General features: G+C 38.6%; 1 protein-coding gene across 1 annotated transcript in view; it reads right to left on the reverse strand.

Annotated features, from left to right (window-relative positions):
* The window catches only part of SUCLG2 (succinate-CoA ligase GDP-forming subunit beta), a 294,314-nt gene that overhangs the window by 147,995 nt on the left and 124,037 nt on the right, over positions 1-22,282 (reverse strand). Inside the window, exons 3-4 of the mRNA XM_055414285.2 lie at positions 4,397-4,496; positions 3,606-3,696 (exon numbers count right to left, since the gene is read on the reverse strand). Of these exons, the coding sequence (XP_055270260.2) occupies positions 3,606-3,696; positions 4,397-4,496 (191 nt within the window). The remainder of the gene's footprint in view (positions 1-3,605; positions 3,697-4,396; positions 4,497-22,282) is intronic.

Raw genomic sequence — 22,282 nt, forward strand, 5'->3', positions numbered from 1 at the left:
AGGAATTGTGACAGAGAGAACTTAAATGGACTCTGTGAACTCTCATATCACGAGAAGCTCAGTTAAACACATTTCAACCATCTTTATCTGTGACTGAAAGAAACTGTATCAACACAGCCTTTTTGTGGAGTCTACCAGTATGGAGAGAACCTTTTTAAAGTACTTTACCCTTGAGCAATGAATCGTTTTTCATGTTTCTTATTATCTGTTCATTTTATTTTGCTTCTTATATATCATGCTATTCAGACTATAGTATGTGGGTGAAAGCTGGTGTACAAACGATTTGTAACAGAACAGCAATTAGATAAGATTAACAGGGTACTCAGTTACTCTCTGCGGAACAGGAACCATTTGTGATAGTGACCCATGGACACATGTGGGGTAGCACTGTCTCACCTCCCCTATTACTATCCCAAGGAAAACACTACAAACACAGATTTAGGGAAAAAACCCCAATGTGAACAGATGTAGATAATATGCATAAACAGCTTCTTAAACAAACTAAGACCTAAAGTTTCTATCATCTGGGGACTTCTGATTGATGTCCAAGATTCCATAAATTAAAAATGCATGGAGAAGGAAATGGCAACCCACTCCAGTATTCTTGCCTGGGAAATCCCAAGGACAGAGGAGCCTGGTGGGCTCAGTTCACGGTGTCGCAAGAGCTGGACACAACTGAGCGACTAAACCTATACTGCTGGTCGGAATGTAAGATGGCATGGTCACTTTGGAAGACATTTTGATGGTTCCAGAAAAACTTAAGCATAGAATTACCATTTAACCCAGGAATTTCACCCCCAAAGCTCTACTCAGGAAGAATGAAAACACAAATGAATGTTCACACAAAAATGCATACACAAAAGTTGATGCTTGCTCAAAAGTGGTAACAATACAATTAATTGTTCATCAGCTGACAAATGAATAAACCAAATGTGCTATAGTCATACAAAGCAGTATTATTCAACCATAAAAATGTATGAAGTACTGATACATGTTACAACATGGATGAACCTTGAAAATACGCTAAGTGAGGGAAGTCAGACAAAAAAGGCTTGAAAGAGTCCATTGATATGAAATATCCAGAATAGGCAAATCCCTGAATATAGGAAATAGCTTCATAGTTTCCAAGGGGTGGAAAGACAATGGAGAATGACTTCCAGTGGGTATGGGTTTCTTTTCTTTTTCAGGGTGATGAAAGTGTTCTGGTATTGGATAGTGGTGATGGTTGCATGACCCAAGAATATACTAAAAACTACTTAATTGCACATTTTAAATGGATTGTATGGTACGTGAATTATATCATATTAAAAAGAAAATCAATATAGACACACTGGATTAGTGTTTCCCCAGGCTGGGAGTAGGCATAGGAATTGTCTGCAAATGGATGGGAGATTTTTGGGTTGGTTGATGGAAATGTTCAAAAATTAGTTGTGGTAATAGCTGTCAACTCCATAAATTTATTAAAACTACTGAAGTTGTACATTTTAAATGAGTGAACTTTATGGTATGCAAATTATACCTCAATAAAAATGTTTTTTAAAAAGTTTTAAAAAAATGCAGGTCCCTTAAAGTATATATAACGTTACTGTTTCAAGTATGTGGTAATACGTATTTTACATGGGAAAAGGACAGAAACAATATTTAACAATTATTTCTAGAAGGTGAGACTAGAAGAAAATTTCACTCTCTAATTTTTATATTTCTGTACTATTGGAATTTTTCTCATGCTAATCATTTTTGCAGGCTTCCCTGGTGGCTCAGAGGTTAAAGCGTCTGCCTCTAATGCGGGAGACCCGGGTTCGATCCCTGGGTCGGGAAGATCCCCTGGAGAAGGAAACGGTAACCCACTCCAGTATTCTTGCCTGGAGAATACCATGGACGGAGAAGCCTGGTAGGCTACAGTCCACGGGGTCGCATAGAGTCGGGCACGACTGAGCGATGGATCGGATCGGAATCATTTTTGCAACCAGGGAAAAAAATACTTAAAACTATACCACTCTGGTCATTTCTTGGCAATGATTCTATTTACAAGAGTGCACTTATCCCCAGGATTTCAGGAACCTACCAATGAACTAATTTTATGCATATATATATATATAAAATATAATGTGTATGTGAATCTTCTTGTGTATATTTTATATCCTTTTTAAAGGTATCACAAACTCTAATCTCAAACTTCATGTGTCCATAAAAAACAATAAATTCCTACAAACAAAACCACTCATCATACCCCCTGCAAACAAATTTTGAACAAGTTATATAGGTAGAGGCTCATAACCAGTTTAAAGGGGAAAATAAAAGTATGGTGCTGAGCTGAACAAAAACAATTTTTCAAAACCACTGTAAGATGTAAACAGTTCTCGCATCTAGCTGCGAGGCACTGGGCAGGGGAAAAAACCAGAGCCAGTTTTGTCTGTGTACTTCCTCAACCTTCAGAAAGGCTCTGTGTTCTTAGAGGAAAGGGGCTAATGACCCACAAGTATCCCCATCTCCCTCCAGCTCAGTGTCCTTTTCAGGACCAGGGCAGTGTTCTTGGTAAATTAAGTATGCTAAGAAGACCCAGCTGGTGATTTCTGGGGGCCGTATATCAAAAATTTTCCAGACAACTCCCTCTGAAATGTAAAAATTGAATGCACTGCCTCAGCTGCCTGAAGAATGGCACTCTGGAAGAGATTATCATGTGATAATCCACATGTGATGCTGTGTCTGTGGAGCAGAAAGTTGCCTCCCCAAAATGCTGGACCCAAATCTGCTGTGACAATGTCATGATGGGGCCTTCTAGTCATCTGTAGCTCCCAGGCCTAGAGTGAGTGACCTATGCAGTCACCCCGGCCTGCATGCCAGAAGGTCCCATTCTTGGTCTCTGATTTGATGCTCTGCTGCAGCCAACTTGAAATCTGAACAAGCATTTCACATTTTCATTTTGCACTGGATCCTGCAAATCAGGCAGTCAGTTCTGGTGCCTCGATACATAACAGGGAGTTCAACAAAGCTAAACAGACTGATAGGAGGGCAAGTTAGGCTCTGTTCTCAGATCTACCAGTCACAGTTTCATGGCTGAGGTGGGCCACTTTGCTTTAGACTTTATTTTCTGTGTGTGTACAAGTATGTGCCCTGTACACACATGGGTGTCCCAACAGATCCCACTAATATGGCAAACTCCCAGTAATAACAATGAGTCAAAATGGTAATAACCTCAAAATAAGTTACAGGGGAACACAGAAAAACCACCAAAACAAGCACAGTAACTCTGATATACTGGATGAGGGTGGGGCTGTGAGGAAGCAGAGAATGTCCCTCACTGATTCTAGGAACTGTCATGTTAAGTCCTTTTTGACTTTAAACAAAATGTGTCTGAGTTCTAAAAGAAAAAATTATTATTTCAATCATCACCCATCATTACTAAATCCTGATGATAATAAACAGTATTACTAATTTAGAATCCTTTTTTATCTCTCCTCAAAGTCATACTACACCGAAAACTACGTGAGGTTCAAAAAAATGACACACAGACAAAGTGTACTGCTTCATTAGCTTCTGTCAAAACTGAAGTATGATTTTTTTTTAACACATACACAGAAGATGGCCAAAAACATTCACATTACCTTTTTAACTTTCACACCTTCTTTCGGAGTTTGTTTTGTTGCTAGATTATATCCAATCATCTGTTTAGCCAGCTGTCCCACAACTTTAGGGCTAAGAGAGAGGAGAAAAAAAGAGAGAGAAGAAAGAAAGTCAATGTTTATACTGAAAACAATTTTAAGACACAGTCCATATTATACCCTCACATCCACCCTGCCTTGGGCCTACCTTCCACCTTCACAGAATGCACAGTACTTCCTATTTATATACCAGGTGCCCAGCAGCGTACCAGATGCTCCCTGAGTGCAAAGGACACATGAATGAATGAGCAGGAGCAGAAGGAAGGAAGAGGAGGGGAGGGAAATGAAAATAAATTTGCTTAAGTTTGTTCTCCCCTCCCCCCAGATAAGTTATAGTCATGGTAGAGAGACAATGCTGAAATGCACAGCAGACTTAGCTAAGACAGTGAGCAACTTGGGAAGTAATGCCCAAAGATGGGGATAAAGGGAAGGGGAAGGATAAAAGTAAACCACTGAAAGGTATGTGACAGGAGAGGAGAGGAAAGTGTTTTCACTGATTGTCTAGAACAGAAGGGGTGTCAAGTTTTCACCAATTAGTGAACAAAAATCCTTTTACAGGAGAAGGAAAACTGGGACACTGCAGAGCCCTCTACCTGTTGTCTACGTCATTTATTTGTGACTTTCTGCTCCTATCCCCACCCCAGCCTGACTTTCTCAGTGCTCCTTTCCATCATGAGCAGCATCTTCCATAACTGCTTTGCCCAAAGATAATGAATTAAAACCTCCATGCTTACTCTTTTGTTAAATGAACACCTCCTTTCAAACCACTACTGAAGACACCTTTTCCTCTTCCGCCAGCTAAGATCTGGGCTTTTAAAACAATTTCTTTTGCATCTGCAAAAGAAAATCCAGAGTTAGTAGCTGATTTAAAATTCTTTTTTTTTTTTTAGCAACCAGCAAGTGATAATGACATAACTTCCAAAAGTGACTGGCAAAAGCTCTCTCAAAACAACTTTGAAAATGAAGGCAATAAAGCACTTCAAAAAACATCGATACACCTAAATACAAAGTCTGTTTACTAAGGACATTCAAATATTTCCTGCCAGTTTAATCTAATTCTCAACCATCCCAAGGGAGAACAAGGCATTTGTTCCCTTGTTCTTCTAAGTGTCAGAAGATGCTAAATAAATCCAGGCTGGAAGTATTAATTCTACTGTGTAACGACACTCCCATGTGACAGAGACACCAATCTGCCAGTCAGAGGAGCTAACTATCTGTCAGCCATCTGAGATATCAAAGGGAAGACTGGTTTACTTGGAGGAAAGTTTTAAAGAAAAGTTGGAAAGGGAGTATTTAATAGCTGTTTTCTTAGAAACCAACAGCTTCCTGACAAGTTGTTCTATGTATCAGTAGGGTTGGGTAAGGGAGGAAGAAATGGATTAAAACTAAAAGGAAGCAGTATATTATCAGTGTTGGCAGGGTAACAGAATATCCCAGAGCAAAGTGGCTGTGGACTCTCTTTTTGTCAAAACACTCAAGGAAAGAGTGGTCTGCTCTTGACATTTGAGACCAGTCATAAACTCAAACATGTTTATGGGCCTGGTGGGAAAGCTGGGTGTATGAAGCAGCCCAGTGATAGAGAAAGGACCATCAGCCAATAGGAATGCTCCCCTATCCAATTAACAAAATGAAAAAAAAAAAAAAAGGCAACCCACAAATTAAATGTGTTTAATAAACCAAACGGTACACACCCTCCAGCCACAATTATCATTCTCTGTATGTGATTCACTTCTATCTAAAATTAGAGAATGAAATCAGACAATCTCCGATATGGCTCTTAACAGTTTTCTGGTTTGGCACACTAGGTTTAAAATTGCAGACCCAGGTTTTAATCAAGGCTTCAGCCTTTGCCCAGTTGTGTGACAATGGACAAATTACTTAATGTCTTTAAGGCTCAGTTTACTCAATTATGAAACAACACTCAGGGTTGTTTCAAGAATTAAATTAGAAAATATATGTAACTATCCTAACAGTCTAAAAACTCATATGAGAAATGAAAAAGTATCGCCATGATCAATTAGTTCATTTTATTATCTTTGCATATTGTGAAGAACCAAAATAATTATTTCCATTCAAGCAGAAATGGTAAAAAGTAATGGAATCTGCCACCATTCATGCAAAGTCTGTAAATGTTGGCTATTTTAGCCAGTACTACCATCATTACTATTACCCATAGGCTAATAGGCAAAGGTTCAAAGAGAAGGAGTCACAGATATTTTCAAGAAGGAAATGGCAGAGCTATGGAAGGATTTGACACTATGAAGGCACTGGATAAAAGAGTCACTCTAGCTGATGTAATCAGATTGTTATGGTTCATAATCTTGTTGGTTGGTCTTCCTTTATATGTTTGCTCACACTCAAAAAATCAAGGTTCACTTTCTCTCATGAGCAAACACAGCTCCTTCTTTGCTGCACTCTGTAACCTCTGACAATAGTTTCTGCCCTGGATATGAACCATCACAACATCAGTCAAACAATGTCTTAGAATAATCCCATCAAATTGAGTAGAAGCCAAGTTATCGTTACTGCTCATTATCAAATCCTTACTAGGAATGGAACCAAATAAAATGAATTTATTGTGCATTTAGAGTAGTAGTAGTAAGATAAGAACCTTGGTGTAAAACAGACTTAGTTAAAATCTCCAACTCTACCTATTCCTTTATTTACTGAGAAGAGAATGAGATTCAGAAAGGTAAAAGTAACATGTCCACCTATAAAACAGTCATAACATTTTACAGTGTTAGAATGATGTGAAAATAAATGAAGAGAGTAGGTAAAGTACTCATCTCAAAGTCTGGCACATTTGAAACAAAGAGTCAAAATATTACAGCTATTATAGTATCATAATTATTTTCAGCAATTCAGTAAAAGTAGAATTCAGAAAGAAATTTCCAATTTCCCTTTGAAGATATTAAGTAGAAAAAACACTTCTGCTGTTTACTCAATTTTTAACTGTGTTTTTTTCAAATTCTTTAAAAATAGCCAGCATTCCATTGCCACTATCATTTTTCATAACCTCATGAATCTGAAAAAAGAGATGCTTTCTTCTCCAAGCTTTCCAGCAGCGAAACTTAAAAGCCATGCAGACTACCTAAATGGGCAATGTTAACTGACATTACATGAGGATGATTAGTTAAGTTTTAGGCACCAACCATCAAGACAGAGAAACAGTTGTAAGCTCAATAATAGTGTCAATTATTCACATCACTATTGATCACTTATCAAAGGACTTTGTGCCACCCAGCTGGCAGACCAAGCAACCACTTTGGAGACTGTGAAGACACATACTGGGGCATGGAGAAAGAGGGAAAGAAAAAGACTGTCAAATCTAGGTACATCTTCTGCAATTTATATCGCAGGCTAAAAATAAGTTCACTACAATCACCTCTTCTGGTTAGTTCTCAAATGCTAATAAAGCAATATAGTATGTCAGTAGCCAAAGTAAAATAAGTTTGTCTTGTCTTGCGGGAAACTCATAAAGTAATTTAATTCATGTGATTATTTACTCAAACTGTTGAAAATTAAGAGACCAGATTCTACTGAATAGTAACTGGCTTTTTCATTTAGTATTTACCAAGTGGTTTCATACTTAATGTCACTGTTTCCATTTTATTTAAAAACCTAACTTCTCCAAAAACTCATACAAATTTCCTTTTTTTTTTTTTTTTTAACATTACCTCACTGTTTCCAAAGAGAATTACAAAAGAATATTCCAGGGACTTTCCAGTGGTTAAGAATCCACTTGCCAATGCAGGGCACATGGGTTTGATTCCACATGCCACAGAGCAACTAAGCCCATGTACCACAACTACTGAAGCCCGCAAGCTACAAAGAGAGAGTAGTCCCTACTCATTGCAACTAGAGAACGCATGCATGCAGCAACAAAGACCCAGCACAGCCATAAATAAATAAAGAAATGGTATCTCAATGAGGAAATTCAATTTTTGCATGAATACACAAGATGATCTAACTGTATAGGATATAAAGCTAAAAAGAGACAGAGGCGGGTAAAACCCTGCTCCAATAGATTTTGTACAGATATGGATTGCATCTATACATTAATAACCATATACTGGTAAAATTGAAGTCTATTAACCCCCAAATTCTCAGCTCTTAAATGATACTCTTACGTAAAGTAGCCTAAATATGCAATACATCTACTTTATTCTGTTTCTTTCCTGGTGAGTTTCTGATAATGAACAGTGCTCAGGGCAAGGTTTCTACTGGGTTTGATGGAAACCAGTTTACTATAATTCATATATATATATTTTAGGAGAAAAAAGCACTATAAAAGACATATTTGATAAACTTAATAGATATATAATACTTCCAAATACATTATCACTTAAGAGAACAAAATTTATAGCCATTAAGAAAACCTAAAGGAAACTCTCTAAGCCACAGTTTTATTTCATTCTATTAGCTGCATTAAAATAATGCTTTCTCACTGTTTTCCTCTCATTCTCCCTCACAATGAGTGTTATTATAATTGCAATACAGTTTCCTGTAATTGTATAATTACAATACAATCATAAAGGACTGATTTCCTTTTTCCAGTAGTCAGATACAAATGTGAGATTTGGACCATAAGAAGGCTGAACGCTTAAGAATTGATGCTTCTGAACTGTGGAGCTGGAGAAGACTCTTGAGAGTCCCTTGGACTGCAAGGAGATCAAACCAGTCAATGCTAAAGGAAATCAACCCTGAATAATCCTTGGAAGGACTGATGCAAAAGCTGAAGCTCCAAAACTTTGGCCACCTGATGCAAAGAGCCAACTCATTAGAAAAGACCCTGACACTGACAAAGACTGAGGGCAGGAGGTGAAGGAGGCAACGAAGGATGAGATATTTGGATGGCATCATCAACTCCATGGACATGAGTATGAGCAAACTTCTGGAGACAGTGAAGGACAGGGAAGCCTGGCGTGCTGCAGTCCGTGGGGTTGCAAAGAGTGGAACACGACTGAGTGACTGAACAGCAACAACAAAGCCTAAATAGAATAAATAAGAAACACTTTAATTAGAAAAGCTTTGTAGAACTAGTTCACTTTGTTTATCAGAGACGGAATTCTGAATATATATTAATGCAAAATAATGTTTACAAGATATACTTCAGAACCAGAACACTATTGGGGCCACAGCAAACTGAAATGTTCAGTTCAGTTCAGTTCAGTTGCTCAGTCGTGTCCAACTCTCCGAGACCCCATGAATCACAGCACGCCAGGCCTCCCTGTCCATCACCAACTCCCAGAGTTCACTCAAACTCATGTCCACAGAGTCGGTGATGCCATCCAGCCATCTCATTCTCTGTCGTCCCCTTCTCCTCCCGCCCCCAAACTTTCCCAGCATCAGAGTCTTTTCCAGTGAGTCAACTCGTCGCATGAGGTGGCCAAAGTATTGGAGTTTCAGTTTTAGCATCAGTCCTTCCAATGAACACCCAGGATTGATCTCCTTTAGAATGGACTGGTTGGATCTCCTTGCAGTCCAAGGGACTCTCAAGAGTCTTCACCAACACCACAGTTCAAAAGCATCAATTCTTCGGCGATCAGCCTTCTTCACAGTCCAACTCTCATATCCATACATGACCATGGGAAAAACCATAGCCTTGACTAGACGGACCTTTGTTGGCAAAGTAATGTCTCTGCTTTTTAATACACTATCAAGATTGGTCATAACTTTCCTTCCAAGGAGTAAGCGTCTTTTAATTTCATGGCTGCAATCAGCATCCGCAGTGATTTTGGAGCCCCAAAAAAATAAAGTCTGACACTGTTTCCACTGTTTTTCCATCTATTTCCCATGAAGTGATGGGACCAGATGCCATGATCTTTATTTTCTGAATGTTGAGCTTCAAGCCAAACTTTTCACTCTCTTCTTTCACTTTCATCAAGAGGCTTTTTAGTTCCTCTTCACTTTCTGCCATAAGGGTGGTGTCATCTGCATATCTGAGGTTATTGATATTTCTCCCAGCAATCCTGATTCCAGCTTGTGCTTCTTCCAGCCCAGCGTTCCTCATGATGTACTCTGCATATAAGTTAAATAAGCAAGGTGACAATATACACCCTTGACACACTCCTTTTCCTATTTGGAACCAGTCGGTTGTTCCATGTCCAGTTCTGACTGTTGCTTCCTGACATGCATACAGGTTTCTCAAGAGGCAGGTCAGGTGGTCTGGTATTCCCATCTCTTTCAGAATTTTCCACAGTTTATTGTGATCCACACAGTCAAAGGCTTTGGCATAGTCAATGAAGCAGAAATAGATGTTTTTCTGGAACTCTCTTGCTTTCTCCATGATCCAGCGGATGTTGGCAATTTGATCTCTGGTGCGTCTGCCTTTTCTAAAACCTGCTTGAACATCTGGGAGTTCATGGTTCACATATTGCTGAAGCCTGGCTTGGAGAATTTTGAGCATGACTTATCAGTAAGAGTATTTATTTTCTGCTATCCTTTTTTAAACAGTTTGGTATTGAACCAAATATTTGTATTACTGAACTGGTTTTATTCAGCATTGCTCTTTCAAAATATAATACTTTCTAAACACAAAATATATTACTCTATATGCCAATACTACAGTGAGATGACTACCGCCATGATCATCTATTGTGAGTCAATAACACTGGAGCTTTGGCGGGAACTATGATTTCTATGATTCAATGACAAGCAATATTGGAATATTTAGTTTTCAGCAAAACTTCATTGTATAATTTTGAGCATAGTGATCACCTTTCACGAGGTTTGATAGAATTCTTAACAGAAGAAAGTAAATGTATTTCAGATTTACCTATTACAAATGGAAGGCATGGAGAAAGGGGAGAGGGAGGCAAGAGAAGAGCTGAAAGGTACTATGAAAAGATGAATCTTAATAAAGAACATACAATTACAGGGTGATAATGGAGACTCAAGTGGCAATTTCCCAAAAGAAACGAGCTAACATCCCTGTTTTCGTTACAACTACAGAACCTGAACCTGAAAATGGTGAAGTACCCATCTTCAATCATTACTGTAATATCTCCTACAGACTGACTTACCTATTTCCTTTGATTGTGACTAGGTCATTTGTTGTGAAGAAGACTGATTCTGAGACCAAACAGCTATTTCAACTTTCAATAACTCTGACAAGGGCTCACATACACTGGGATAGAGAATTTTAAACATATGAGATGTCAGAGTAAGTCATTTCACCACTGGTCACATTCCTAGACTGAAACAGAGTTGGAGATACTTGACTCTGTATCAGTATGCTACTTAGAGACTTAAAGACTTAAATTACCTCAAAGACTTAAATTACACATACTTACAGCAGTGATTTACAAATAGAAGCAAAAGATGAAAATAAGACTCTCCAGTACAGGCATTTTACGATATAAACAGGAAGTTGTCCAGGGAGAGATTATTTTACATTAAAACATTCTTCACTGATAAGGCTTTTTTATGTAAGTTCTAAATCTTAATTTCCCATTGAATATGACAGTCAATTAACTTCACATTATCTAAAATAATTCCTTCATTTGGACACTGTAGAGGCATGATAATGCTCACTTGAACAGTTTATTGATTATAAAGGAGATAATATTATCTTAACACAAAACAGTTTTACTTTCAAGGGAATCATTTTAATTTGAGTTCCTATAAAACTGGGCTTCCCAGGCGGCACAGTGGGAAAAGAATCCATCTGGAGATGCAAGAGACACAGGTATGATCCCCAAGTCTGGAAGATCCCCTGGAGGAGGAAACAGCTACCCACCCCTGTATTCTTGCTTGGAGAAATCCATGGAGAGAGGAGCCTGGCAGGCTACAGTCCATGGAGTTGCAAAGAGTCAGAAACAACTGAGCACACACACACATACACACACGAAAAATTCCTAAATTAGATTGATAAATCATTGTTTTTTTTCAAACTGCCATACTCTTAAAAATACTGTATATATAATACTATGTTATAGGCTTCATTAAAATCTATAATGATAAATTGGCCTATTCTTCTGACCTTGTCACTGGTGCTATTGTTTTTATAACCATTAATACACACTACATTTGTGATAAAAATTTCAAAGCTAGATAAAAATTACCTCCAGAAAGGCTCTATTCATTTAAAATATCTTACTTTTTTCTATCCTTTAACACTTATAAACCAAACTTTCTTTTTGCCTACTAGATTAAAAGATATGTTTCAAAAAGAAAGGTTAAGGATAGAACTTCCTGTCACTGATGGCAAAATTAACATGACCTTATTTAAGCACCTGTAGCAAAAAAAAAAGTCTAATACTCTAAGACTGAAACCACAGGACATTAAACAAACCTTCTGCAAATGAAACCACTTGGGGAAAAAAGACAATCTTTCAGAAAAAACAAGTTTCTTCAGAAAAAGAAATCTCCAGAAGAAATCTTTATGTAGATTATAGTAGGTATTAATGATATATACTAGTAATAAAAATACCTGTGCAACATTTGTAACTTCAACATATCCTGGAAATAGTAACAGATGATGAAAAGCATTTATGAACATCAATAGCATTTCTACAGTGTTTTGTGGTACATTTGAAAGGAAAAAATGATAAAAGAAAACTAGCTATCAAAAAAATCATTTTTTCCCTGACTTTTAAGGCAAAGATATGTTCAGTCAGGGTTCAATTAGGGAAGCAGAACCACTGTGAGTTATGGATAAGAGAATTATTATAGGAATTAAAGCTGAATTTGTAGACAATACTGACAAAGAGAAGATGTGAAAGTGGAAGTTGAAGGATCACAAGAGTCACCAACCAGCCAATCAGAGAAACCAGCATATCCAAGATTCACGGAGAAGGGTATGAGACTGGTTGTGAAGTGGGTTTGTGTTCATGTTGATCAGCAAGGTCAGCAATTGAGAAAAATTGCTAGACATGGAGCACAGAACAGCAAAGACAGGTTGGACCCTCTTGCTAGTATGTCTACATCTGCCCATCACTGTATCACAGAGTAACAGCTGCATACCAAATTCTGTGCAATCCCATATCTAGCCAATTCTAACCTGAATTATACAGGGAAGGAGATTCTGCGAGACAGAGTTTCACCTTAACCAAGCTGACACAGTATAAATCACCAGAGCTAATAATAAAGGCATCACACGGCAAAGACCATGACTGTTGGAAGGTTCAGAACTAACATTTTTGACAGTTTTCAAAGAACCTATCCTGATCAAGAGTATATCCAAGCTTCAGAGGCAGACAACTGGAAGCTACCTGGTAATACATAAATATAAGAGGATCTCTTGTTGATCTGAACCAGTGATGAACAGGGAAGAAAAGGTGGCGATGCCTGGAATTGATATGGGAAGATAAACCAACAAAGGTTTTATTTTCAGAGCCAAGTGGAAAGACTATAACATTTAAAATGTATGTAACATATACATTGCCTGGCTGCATCCACATTAAAAGATGTTTCCTTCACTTTCAGAGCAACACTACCAGTATTCTGAGATTTTTCACTTTCATGATTAGAAATTTTGTCTGTTCACTATCTTCTCTTATTTAAATCCATTCCTCTATCTGGCTCTCCACTTAGTGAGAGACGGTCTCAAGCGCTACTGTCCAGAATCAGCCCCACTGCCTGTTTGTTGTTATTCTGCTGCCCATGGTCTACTAGCCACACTGCCACCAGTTTCCCCTACTCAAGAAAGATCCCCCAACTTCTCACAGGTGGGTCCCCTCTGGGGAACTTCTCAAGCAGAGTGGTGGAGCCCCTGGTGAGACAGCTTTTTCCTTTACAGCACAATCTCTGTCCCAGAGGACGCAGTCTCCAGGGGAGACCAGGATCAATCAAACCTGACGATCCTGTGCCCTAGGAGCTATAGCTCCTGCTGCCCAGCTGTCCCCTTTCCTTATAGAGATCTCAGAAGAACCCTGCATTTTTCTAAGCCGCTCCACTCTTTAGAGACCCTTTCTCCAGACAGGCCCTGATTTTCCAATTGCAGACTACATTCAAAATCCTTCTCACAGACTCCCGAGTCCAATGCAAATCAAGGAATAGTACTGGGCATCTGTTTTATGCTTCTGAAAAATTCATGATGGTAAAGAAACCTGGAATGTTCTAAGACAATTAGGAGGTCCATCTGTCCAATATGCACAGAACACCCTTTGTTAGAGCAATCCCAACTCTGTGAAAGTCGACTACAGAAATAAGAATTTTCATTGCAATGTTCTATAAGAGGGAAACAGTGAAAACAACCAAAATGCCCATCAGTATTTGAACATGTGGGATTGGAAAAACAAATTGTACATATCCACATGATGAAATAATACAAATACTATATATAATTATTAGGGCCCCGGGGGGCTCAGTGGTAAAGAATACACCTGCCAAGTAGGAGTTGTGGGTTCGATCCCTGGGTTGGGAAGATCCCCTGGAGTAGGAAATGGCAACCCACCCCAGTGTTCTTGCCTGGAGAATTCCATGGACAGAGGAACTTGGTAGGCTATATAGTCCATGGAGTCGCAAAGAGTCAGACATGACTTAGCAACTAAACAACAACATGACTCAAGTAAATTTTTATGCAAAAACACGGGGAAATGTCCACAGACACTATAAGCTTTAAACCGAGCTAACAATATTTAAAAATAAATATTCACTATTGTGAATAGTTATACAGTCATAATGAAATCTAAATGGACAATAAATCAAATTATTAACGAAGGTTATCTTAAGGACGTAAGGAGGATTATTATTGGTACCTTTCAGTACTGATGCAAATTTTTTGCAATTATCATGGGCTGTCATAAAAAAATAAAACTGAGACTTTAAAAATGTGAGATAAATATAGGCAGTTATTTATAGTGGTTTGTCTTGAATATTTAAATGTTCCTTTCTGTATGAGCCTTTATAGTTTTTCTCTGTGGGGTCAGGGATGTCTATATTTGAGCAGGCCTCCAGAAAACATCTTCAAGAAACATGGCTCATAATCTTACAACGTGACCTCCTAAAGTGTCAGGCAAGAAAACTAACAGCAAAAGAAAAATGTTTTGCCTTTTTAAGACATCTATTGAGCACCTAAGGCAATACAAAGATTTAAAAAAGTCATAGTCACTGCCTTTCAGAAACCTAAAATCTACTGAAGGAAAGAGATACAAACAAAGAATTACTGAAAAATATGAATGCTTTCAAGAATTAAGGACAGTGAAAAGGGGAAACAGTGTCAGGTTACACAGGGCAGGAGACAGAACAGAGGAACCATGGAGAGAAGAGCTTTGAGTTTTCTAGGCAGATAAAGGCAGGGGGTGAAGAGACCAACGGGTAAGTAGCTAAGAAAGGCTACTCTGCTATACTTACTTGGCTGATGCAGTTACCTATTTAAATTAGAAACCACTATAGCACTGCTTCAAATAAACCAGTCAAGCATGCCAAGGATTCAGCACTCAAATTTCTTATTTCAGATCTTCAGAAAAACTCTACATATTAAAGTTTATTTCTCCATATTCTAGAAAAGCATATAAGTGAAAAAAAAACATATATTATCTTTGTTAAATTTAGTTATTTTGTCCTAAGTGCTTTTAAGATCTCTAATAATTTTATCATGGTGGTTTTTAAAAAGCCCCCTATCAGGCACACTTTCAAAGAGGGTTGTGAAAGCTTCCAAGGGGTCAGTGAGATTCAAACTAAGAAGCTGTTTAATGATAGCAAGAGTTAAGTATATGTCCACCCGCTCCTAACCTGCAAATAAACACATATTCCAGACTTAAAATGTGCAACCATCCTAAATTCCAGAGATACAGAATTCCAAACACCAAGTTGGTGATGTTGCTATAAAAAGGAACTCAGGGGGTTTTATCTTCCATTTTAAAGTGCTTAAGTACTGGTTGACACTCTGGAGTTAAGCAGAAACAGGGGATGTCCCACACCCAAGAGAGATGAAAAACCTCAGAACCACCTTCCCATGATATATACATCTACTGTGGTCCAGCATAATTTGTTATGTAGCTTTCAAATTGCACTGAGTTTTAAATTGCAATGTCTTACTCTTTTATTGCCTGTCCTGATTCACTCATTGTGTCTGAAATCTAAATCTATTGTTTGAATGTTAGAATGTTAAACACTGGGAAGACTTCAGATTGCATCCTACCGGATGAAATCAAGCAATTACCCCGAACTGGAAAGAGTTTATATTTGGCTGACTTTTGAGGCCTGAGAAATAATTACTTCTTCCTTTTCCTGCGATGCCAGCTTTCTTTGGTTTTCTTCCTTCCTTTCTGTGTTTCCCTCTTCTTCCTTATTCTTCCCTATCCTTCCTTCCTCCTTTGATTTTTCCCTGTATTATTTCCAATTTATGTAAGTGCATGTTCAATTATATCTAAAGATAACTAACTTCAGTTTCAACAGTTCATTTCAACAGCCAGAAGATAAGGACTAACTTTAAATTTCAACTCCCATCACACCTCCCTCAGAACCATTCCCCAGAAAGGTTTAATGCACTTAAATTCCTCAGAATTGGTGTACTCATCACTAACATGATCTATACCTGACCTCAGACGCCACAGAACCAGAAGCTACTTTCTTAGACTGTCTTCTGAACAATCTTTCTGATGATCACTGAAGCATTCAAATTAGGATGGTCTCTTCTGGAACTTCCTTAATCATTAAAGAAAAGAATGCCTGGTTTGAGTAAGAATTCATATCATAATGATCCAGGCCAAGTACTACAAACAAGACATTAAAGAGGGATAGAATGTGAGGGATGGCTCAAAAGGGAGGGGTGTATACACACACACACGACTGAAGTGACTTAGCAGTATATATATATATATACATATCTCTCATTATGACTGATTTGCATTGATGGACAACAACAAAGACTACAACAAACTGTAAAGCAGTTATTCTCCAATTTAAAAAAGGAGAAAGTAAAGAATTAACAAGCTGATGTGCATTTTACTTCTTGGGGAAAAGTGCTAACACAGTCTTTTGAGTTGAGTTTGGAACTTTAAAGCCCAAAACACAGTAAAATACCGGCATCAGCATGTGGTAAAAGAAAATTCCGGAAGGTTTTAAACAGTTCTCCAATGGTATTAGTGTGGCAGACAAATCAAATCCTGTTTCACACTTGGTTTCACCCACCAAGCAGTCCTATATGAGGATACCCTCTGGAATCCCAATCACTAGGAGACATTTAGATCAAGATTCAGATTTCATTACGGCAGCTGAAAAGTTAGCAGAATAAGTCTATTCCTCCTGCCCACCAACCTCTCCTTCAAAATGTAGCCAACATTTGTTCTATTCCCCCACTCTCCCTCACCATCGCGGTTTTGGGGTTTTTTGGGGTTTTGTTTTACTGTTTTTTACCTTAATTTTTAAGAGTATGATATTAGGCACTTGGAAGTAAACAGCACATTCACAGAATTACCTGAAATATTCCTTTCATCCCCCACTGCTGGTGCTCCTAAATCCAGCTGCAGCTTTTTCCAGGTCCCTGACCCTTTCCTTTCTCTTTGCCTCCCAGCAGGAGTTTGGAACAGGCTGTCATAACGCATAGACATGATTCTGCTGTGGGGATGAAAGGCGATCGTGCAACCCTAGATGAATTTCCCAAGCATCTGTCCATAAAGCTAAAACAGGACAACCTCAAAAATAGAACGCCTTGGCCATACACAAAGGGAGTGATTTTTGTGATGAATTAAGTCAACGTCAACTCAGGAATGCTACAAAGTCTAACAAAGCAGATGCTACCTTTCCTCTAAAGAGCCTTCTAGTTCAAAGCAGATGCCACACTGAAGGGGAGCCACAGGGCTGGGGAGGGGCTGAGTCACACCTAGTGGAGCCACTCTCAGTCTGCCCAATCATGCTCCTCACACCTTCCCTAGTGTTTGTTGCTACACACATCGTGATTCAGAATGAGACGGCCTCATTCCTCTGGAAAGGACCAAGCGAAAGTGCCAGACACATAGTGGGCCCTCAGGATAAGGTCATTCATTTACAATCACTTCTTTTGCACTGTGGAATTATCATCACAGTATTTATCAGGTGTTTACTGCAGAGTAAGATTTGTGTTAAGTGTATTCATTACTCACATTGAACAACTTCTCCGAAGCTGAATTATCTGGAGTCACATAGCTAGTAAGAAGCAGAATCAGAATATTTCAGCAAGAAAAAAAATTCTATAGACTGTGCTTTAGCTCTCCCACATAGAGCCTTGTTATTGGGTTTTTCCCCCCAAACATTTTGTTATTAAAATTACTAATCACATTTTAAAGTTGAACTACAAGTAAACATCTACATACTCACCACTTGACTTCTTTAGCTGCTAACATTTAACTACATTTGCTTTACTCCAAATCTCTCCATCCATCAGAGTTCATCTTATTTTTTCAAGCATTTCAAAGTAAGTTGCAGGCATCAACGCAGTTCCCCTGAGCTCTCCTATCAGTAACTAAAGCTGATACTTGTTTATAGTTCCTTTGTGGCAAGAGATAAAATTTCCATACAGTCAAATGCCCAAATCTGAAATGTACTATTCCACAGATTTTGACAAATGCATCTATCTGTGTGACTCAATCAGGATATATACTGTTTCTCAATCAGGAAATATACTGTTATTTATGAGAACATATTACAAGAGAGTCCTTGGGACAAAATATCAAAATAGAGCAGCACTGACAGTGGGGATGTTAAGTTTCTTACTGAATTTTCATTGAAACATAACAAAATGTTAAATTCTTACACCTCAGCGCAAAGTTCCATGTCTGGCCTATAACAGGCCACCAATAGGTATTGGACTATTCAAGGGAGTATAAAAAGCAATCAGTTCCATCCACACTACCCACCCCACCACCTGCAAATCAGCATTCTACTTGAAACATTCCTAGTCAGAGTTAGTAGCATGCAGAGTGCTGATTTTGAGAGGGTGTTTTCGTTTGTTCTTTACCATGAGCATACAGAACTTTTTGAAAACAATTAATTATTTTAAAATATGAACTTTTCCAGCACTGATATTTTGGAAGTTCAGGGACACTTCCAGCAACAGCTGCACCAAAGGTGTTTGCTTGCACCATGTGTGTCCTGGTATTTTGGAGTGGTTATTTCATTTTGAAAAGGGAAGTGAATTCTCCTGGGTATTCCTGCAACCTCCAGAAAACTCAGGATGATGTTTCAAGCCTTGGTCTGATGCTTAAGTGATGGAGTGATGAAAAGCACTATCTTCAACCCAAAGCTTTTCTAGGTCATCAATGTCACTGTCACTGCCTGAAGCTTAACATATTGGGATTCAAGACTTTCCCTAAGCATCCAAGGTTTTTGAAAGAAAACCACCAAAAAGTACTTAGGAGAGAAAAGGCAAAACACATCTATGTTATAACCTAGAGTACATTACTCGTTTGCAAACTGTGAAAAATACAGATAAAAATGCTTTAAAAAAAAAAAGTCTGAAATGACAGGAAGTCTGTAACAATACTTATCTCTGTGGGGTCAAGTTTCAAATGATTTTTACTTCCTTCTTTACAGCCATGATATTACCTATACTTTTCACAATGACTGCTTATGCCTTTTATAATCAGAGGAAAATTATTTTCAGATTTAAATAAAATATATATTTATGTGACCTAGTAAAAACAATATTATTGCTAAGCAGGGTGGGGGGTAAGAGGCGTAAAGCTTTTGCAATAAATATATATATACTAATATATACATATATAGGTAATATACCAAACTATTAACTGATTATTTGGGGAGGGGGAGATTACCAGTAATTTTTTTCTTCTTTCTGACTACAGATATGCTACAAAGAACATGTATTATTTCTGTAAATAGGGGGAAATAATAGTTCATTTTTTTAACACATTTATCACACATTAGATTACAATGGTGCCTGAGATGTACCTAGAATCCTGCCATCAGCTTTCCTGGGCTTTAACACCCTTTCTTCACTTCATAAGCAGTATGGGCTTGGAATTGAGAATGAAGGCAAGACTCGGCCACTTCTCAATGCGGCAACTAATCTTCCAGTTCAAAGTCAGCCATGGTGTTCCTTGGGGCCTGGAGATTCACACATCTGTGCTTTCCAGAATTAATTGTATCGGATCCAAGCAAGAAACATGAAGACTCATCCCTGTGACATTCAGGATAAGTTTCTGGGTCTCAAGTCACCAGTTTCCTTAAGGGCTACATACAGGGGTCAAGTGCCCTCTTGAAGTGACCTTCAGATGTATGTGCGGAAAATTAAAGCACCTTCTTTCTATGTACTTAATCTGCCATCTGTCTTAAGCCCCATCCAAAGAAGGAAACATGTTGGAGATGATCAGAGTACATGGGTAAGTTAATGAGCCACTGGTCAGACAGCCCTGGATCACTACTCGGGCCTTTTTCCTCACCAGCGAACTGAGTGATCTTGGCTGAAGAAAACAGAACCTCAATGTTCTCATCTATGAAATGAAGTTCATAAATGTAGCCCTTACCTGTTAGAGTTGCTATATGAGTATTAAATGCTAGGAAGTTGGCACTGTGTGGGAACAGCGGGTGGGAGGAGTATATAAGGTATGTTATTTATTTAACACAATATCTGACTTACATTCTCACTTACATTCACATCTTAAGTCTCAAATAAATAATAGATGATGATGATAAAGATGAATACGCTGTACATTGGGCAAAAATGTTTCACAGTAAGAAATCTAGTCTTATCAACTTTTATAACTGTTACGATATCAATGTTTATTTTTCCAATCATTCAGAAATGATCAATAAAATGTACTCATGGTTGATGAGAACATACTAGTTCAAATCAAGCTTTGAAAGGTCAGATACGTTCAAAGGAGCTCACATTTACAGACAGTTAGCACTTCCCTGTCCCCTCCCAGATGGACTACTGCTGTTGTAAGAAAACCATCTCTGGATCCCAGACAGGATTTCCCTACCACAAATGCACACTGTGTTTTTATTTACATTTGGATAGTTTGTTTAGTTCCAATGCCTGCATGTTTCCTTACTTTTTGCTTTTTGATATCCATGACTGTTGCCTGGAATGAGTGGCCCCGGCCCAGCTACCACATTTCCTGGCAGAGAACATGTCGCTTGACTCCATCTGGAGTTGCTCAACTTCAGGCCTCATTAGCATGCTGAGGCTTGTACCAGCACAGCACATCCCTCCCCCAGCATTGATGCTGGGTCCGTTCCAACCCTGTGGCAGCCTGCAGGGGAGGGAAAATGAGCTGGAAGCAAGCTAGACATGGACTCTGGCTGGCGTTTTGTACATCAGTGGCAGGACACATGGCTCTCTGTCCTTCAGTGTCATTACTGCTGTTGTGATTATTGTTACTATGGTGGTTGAAGCTGTTGTACGTCTTAAAGACATCACGTTCTCAGCACTGACTGTACCAAGAATTATTCAAAGGACTCTATACACTTCATCTCATTTAATCTTCACATTAGTTCTCTGCATAAGATACTATTCCAGGATATCAGGACACTGGAACTCAGAGAAATAAAATCCCTTGTCTAAGATCACACAGCTGTACAGAGCACAGGCTCAGGCCAGAGGAGAAGATCCACCAACACCATCTGAGCATGACCTGCTACTACCCTTGCCCGCGGGAGTGAATGAGCTTGTGAGGGTGTGATGTGATAACAGTCAGGGAGAAGGCAAGCCAGCCACTTCCAATGTGACCAGAATCCCTGACCATGAGTTCTGGGGTCAGTCAAGTTCAAAGAAGAAAACGTGATGACCCAATAAGAGCAACAACAAGAAAAACTGCCCATTTTGAGTCAAACGAAAGGCTATTCCCATCAGGTAGCTCACAAGGATTAACAGGTTCATGGACAATCCTTTCAACTATCTATACACTCAAATGTTTTTGTGATGTATTATACCTTTCCAAATAGGAAAAGGAGTACGACAAAGCTGTATATTGTCACCATGCCTATTTAACTTATATGCAGAGTACATCATGATAAATGCTGGGCTGGATGAAGCACAAGCTAGAATCAAGATTGCCTGGAGAAATTATTAATAACCTCAGATATGCAGATGAAACCACCCTTATGACAGAAAGTGAAGAAGAATTAAAGAGCCTCTTGATGAAAGTGAAAGAGGAGAGTGAAAAAGTTGGCTTAAAGCTCAACATTCAGAAAACTAAGATCATCGCATCTGGTCCCATCACTTCATGGCAAACAGATGGGGAAACAGTGACAGACCTTATTTTCTGGAGCTCCAAAATCACTGCAGATAGTGACTGCAGCCATGAAATTAAAAGACGCTTACTCCTTGAAAGAAAAGTTATGACCAACCCGAACAGCATATTAAAAAGCAGAAACATTACTTTGCCAACAAAGGTCCATATAGTTAAAGCTATGGTTTTTCCTGCAGTCGTGTATGGATGTGAGAGTTGAACTATTAAGAAAGCTGAGCACGGAAGAATTGATGCTTTTGAACTGTGGTGTTGGAGAAGACTCTTGAGAGTCCCTTGGACTGCAAGGAGATCCAACCAGGCAATCCTAAAGGAAATCAGTCCTGAATATTCATTGGAAGGACTGATGCTAAAGCTGAAATTCCAATACTTTGGCCCCCTGTTGCAAAGAACTGACTCATTTGAAAAGACACTGATGCTGGGAAAGATTGAAGGCAGGAGAAGGGGACAACAGAGGATGAGATGGCTGGATAGCATCACCGA

This window comes from Moschus berezovskii, chromosome 24 (assembly GCF_049115385.1).
Source record: "Moschus berezovskii isolate FMDL1 chromosome 24, NW_MosBer_1.0, whole genome shotgun sequence".
NCBI lineage: Eukaryota > Metazoa > Chordata > Mammalia > Artiodactyla > Moschidae > Moschus > Moschus berezovskii.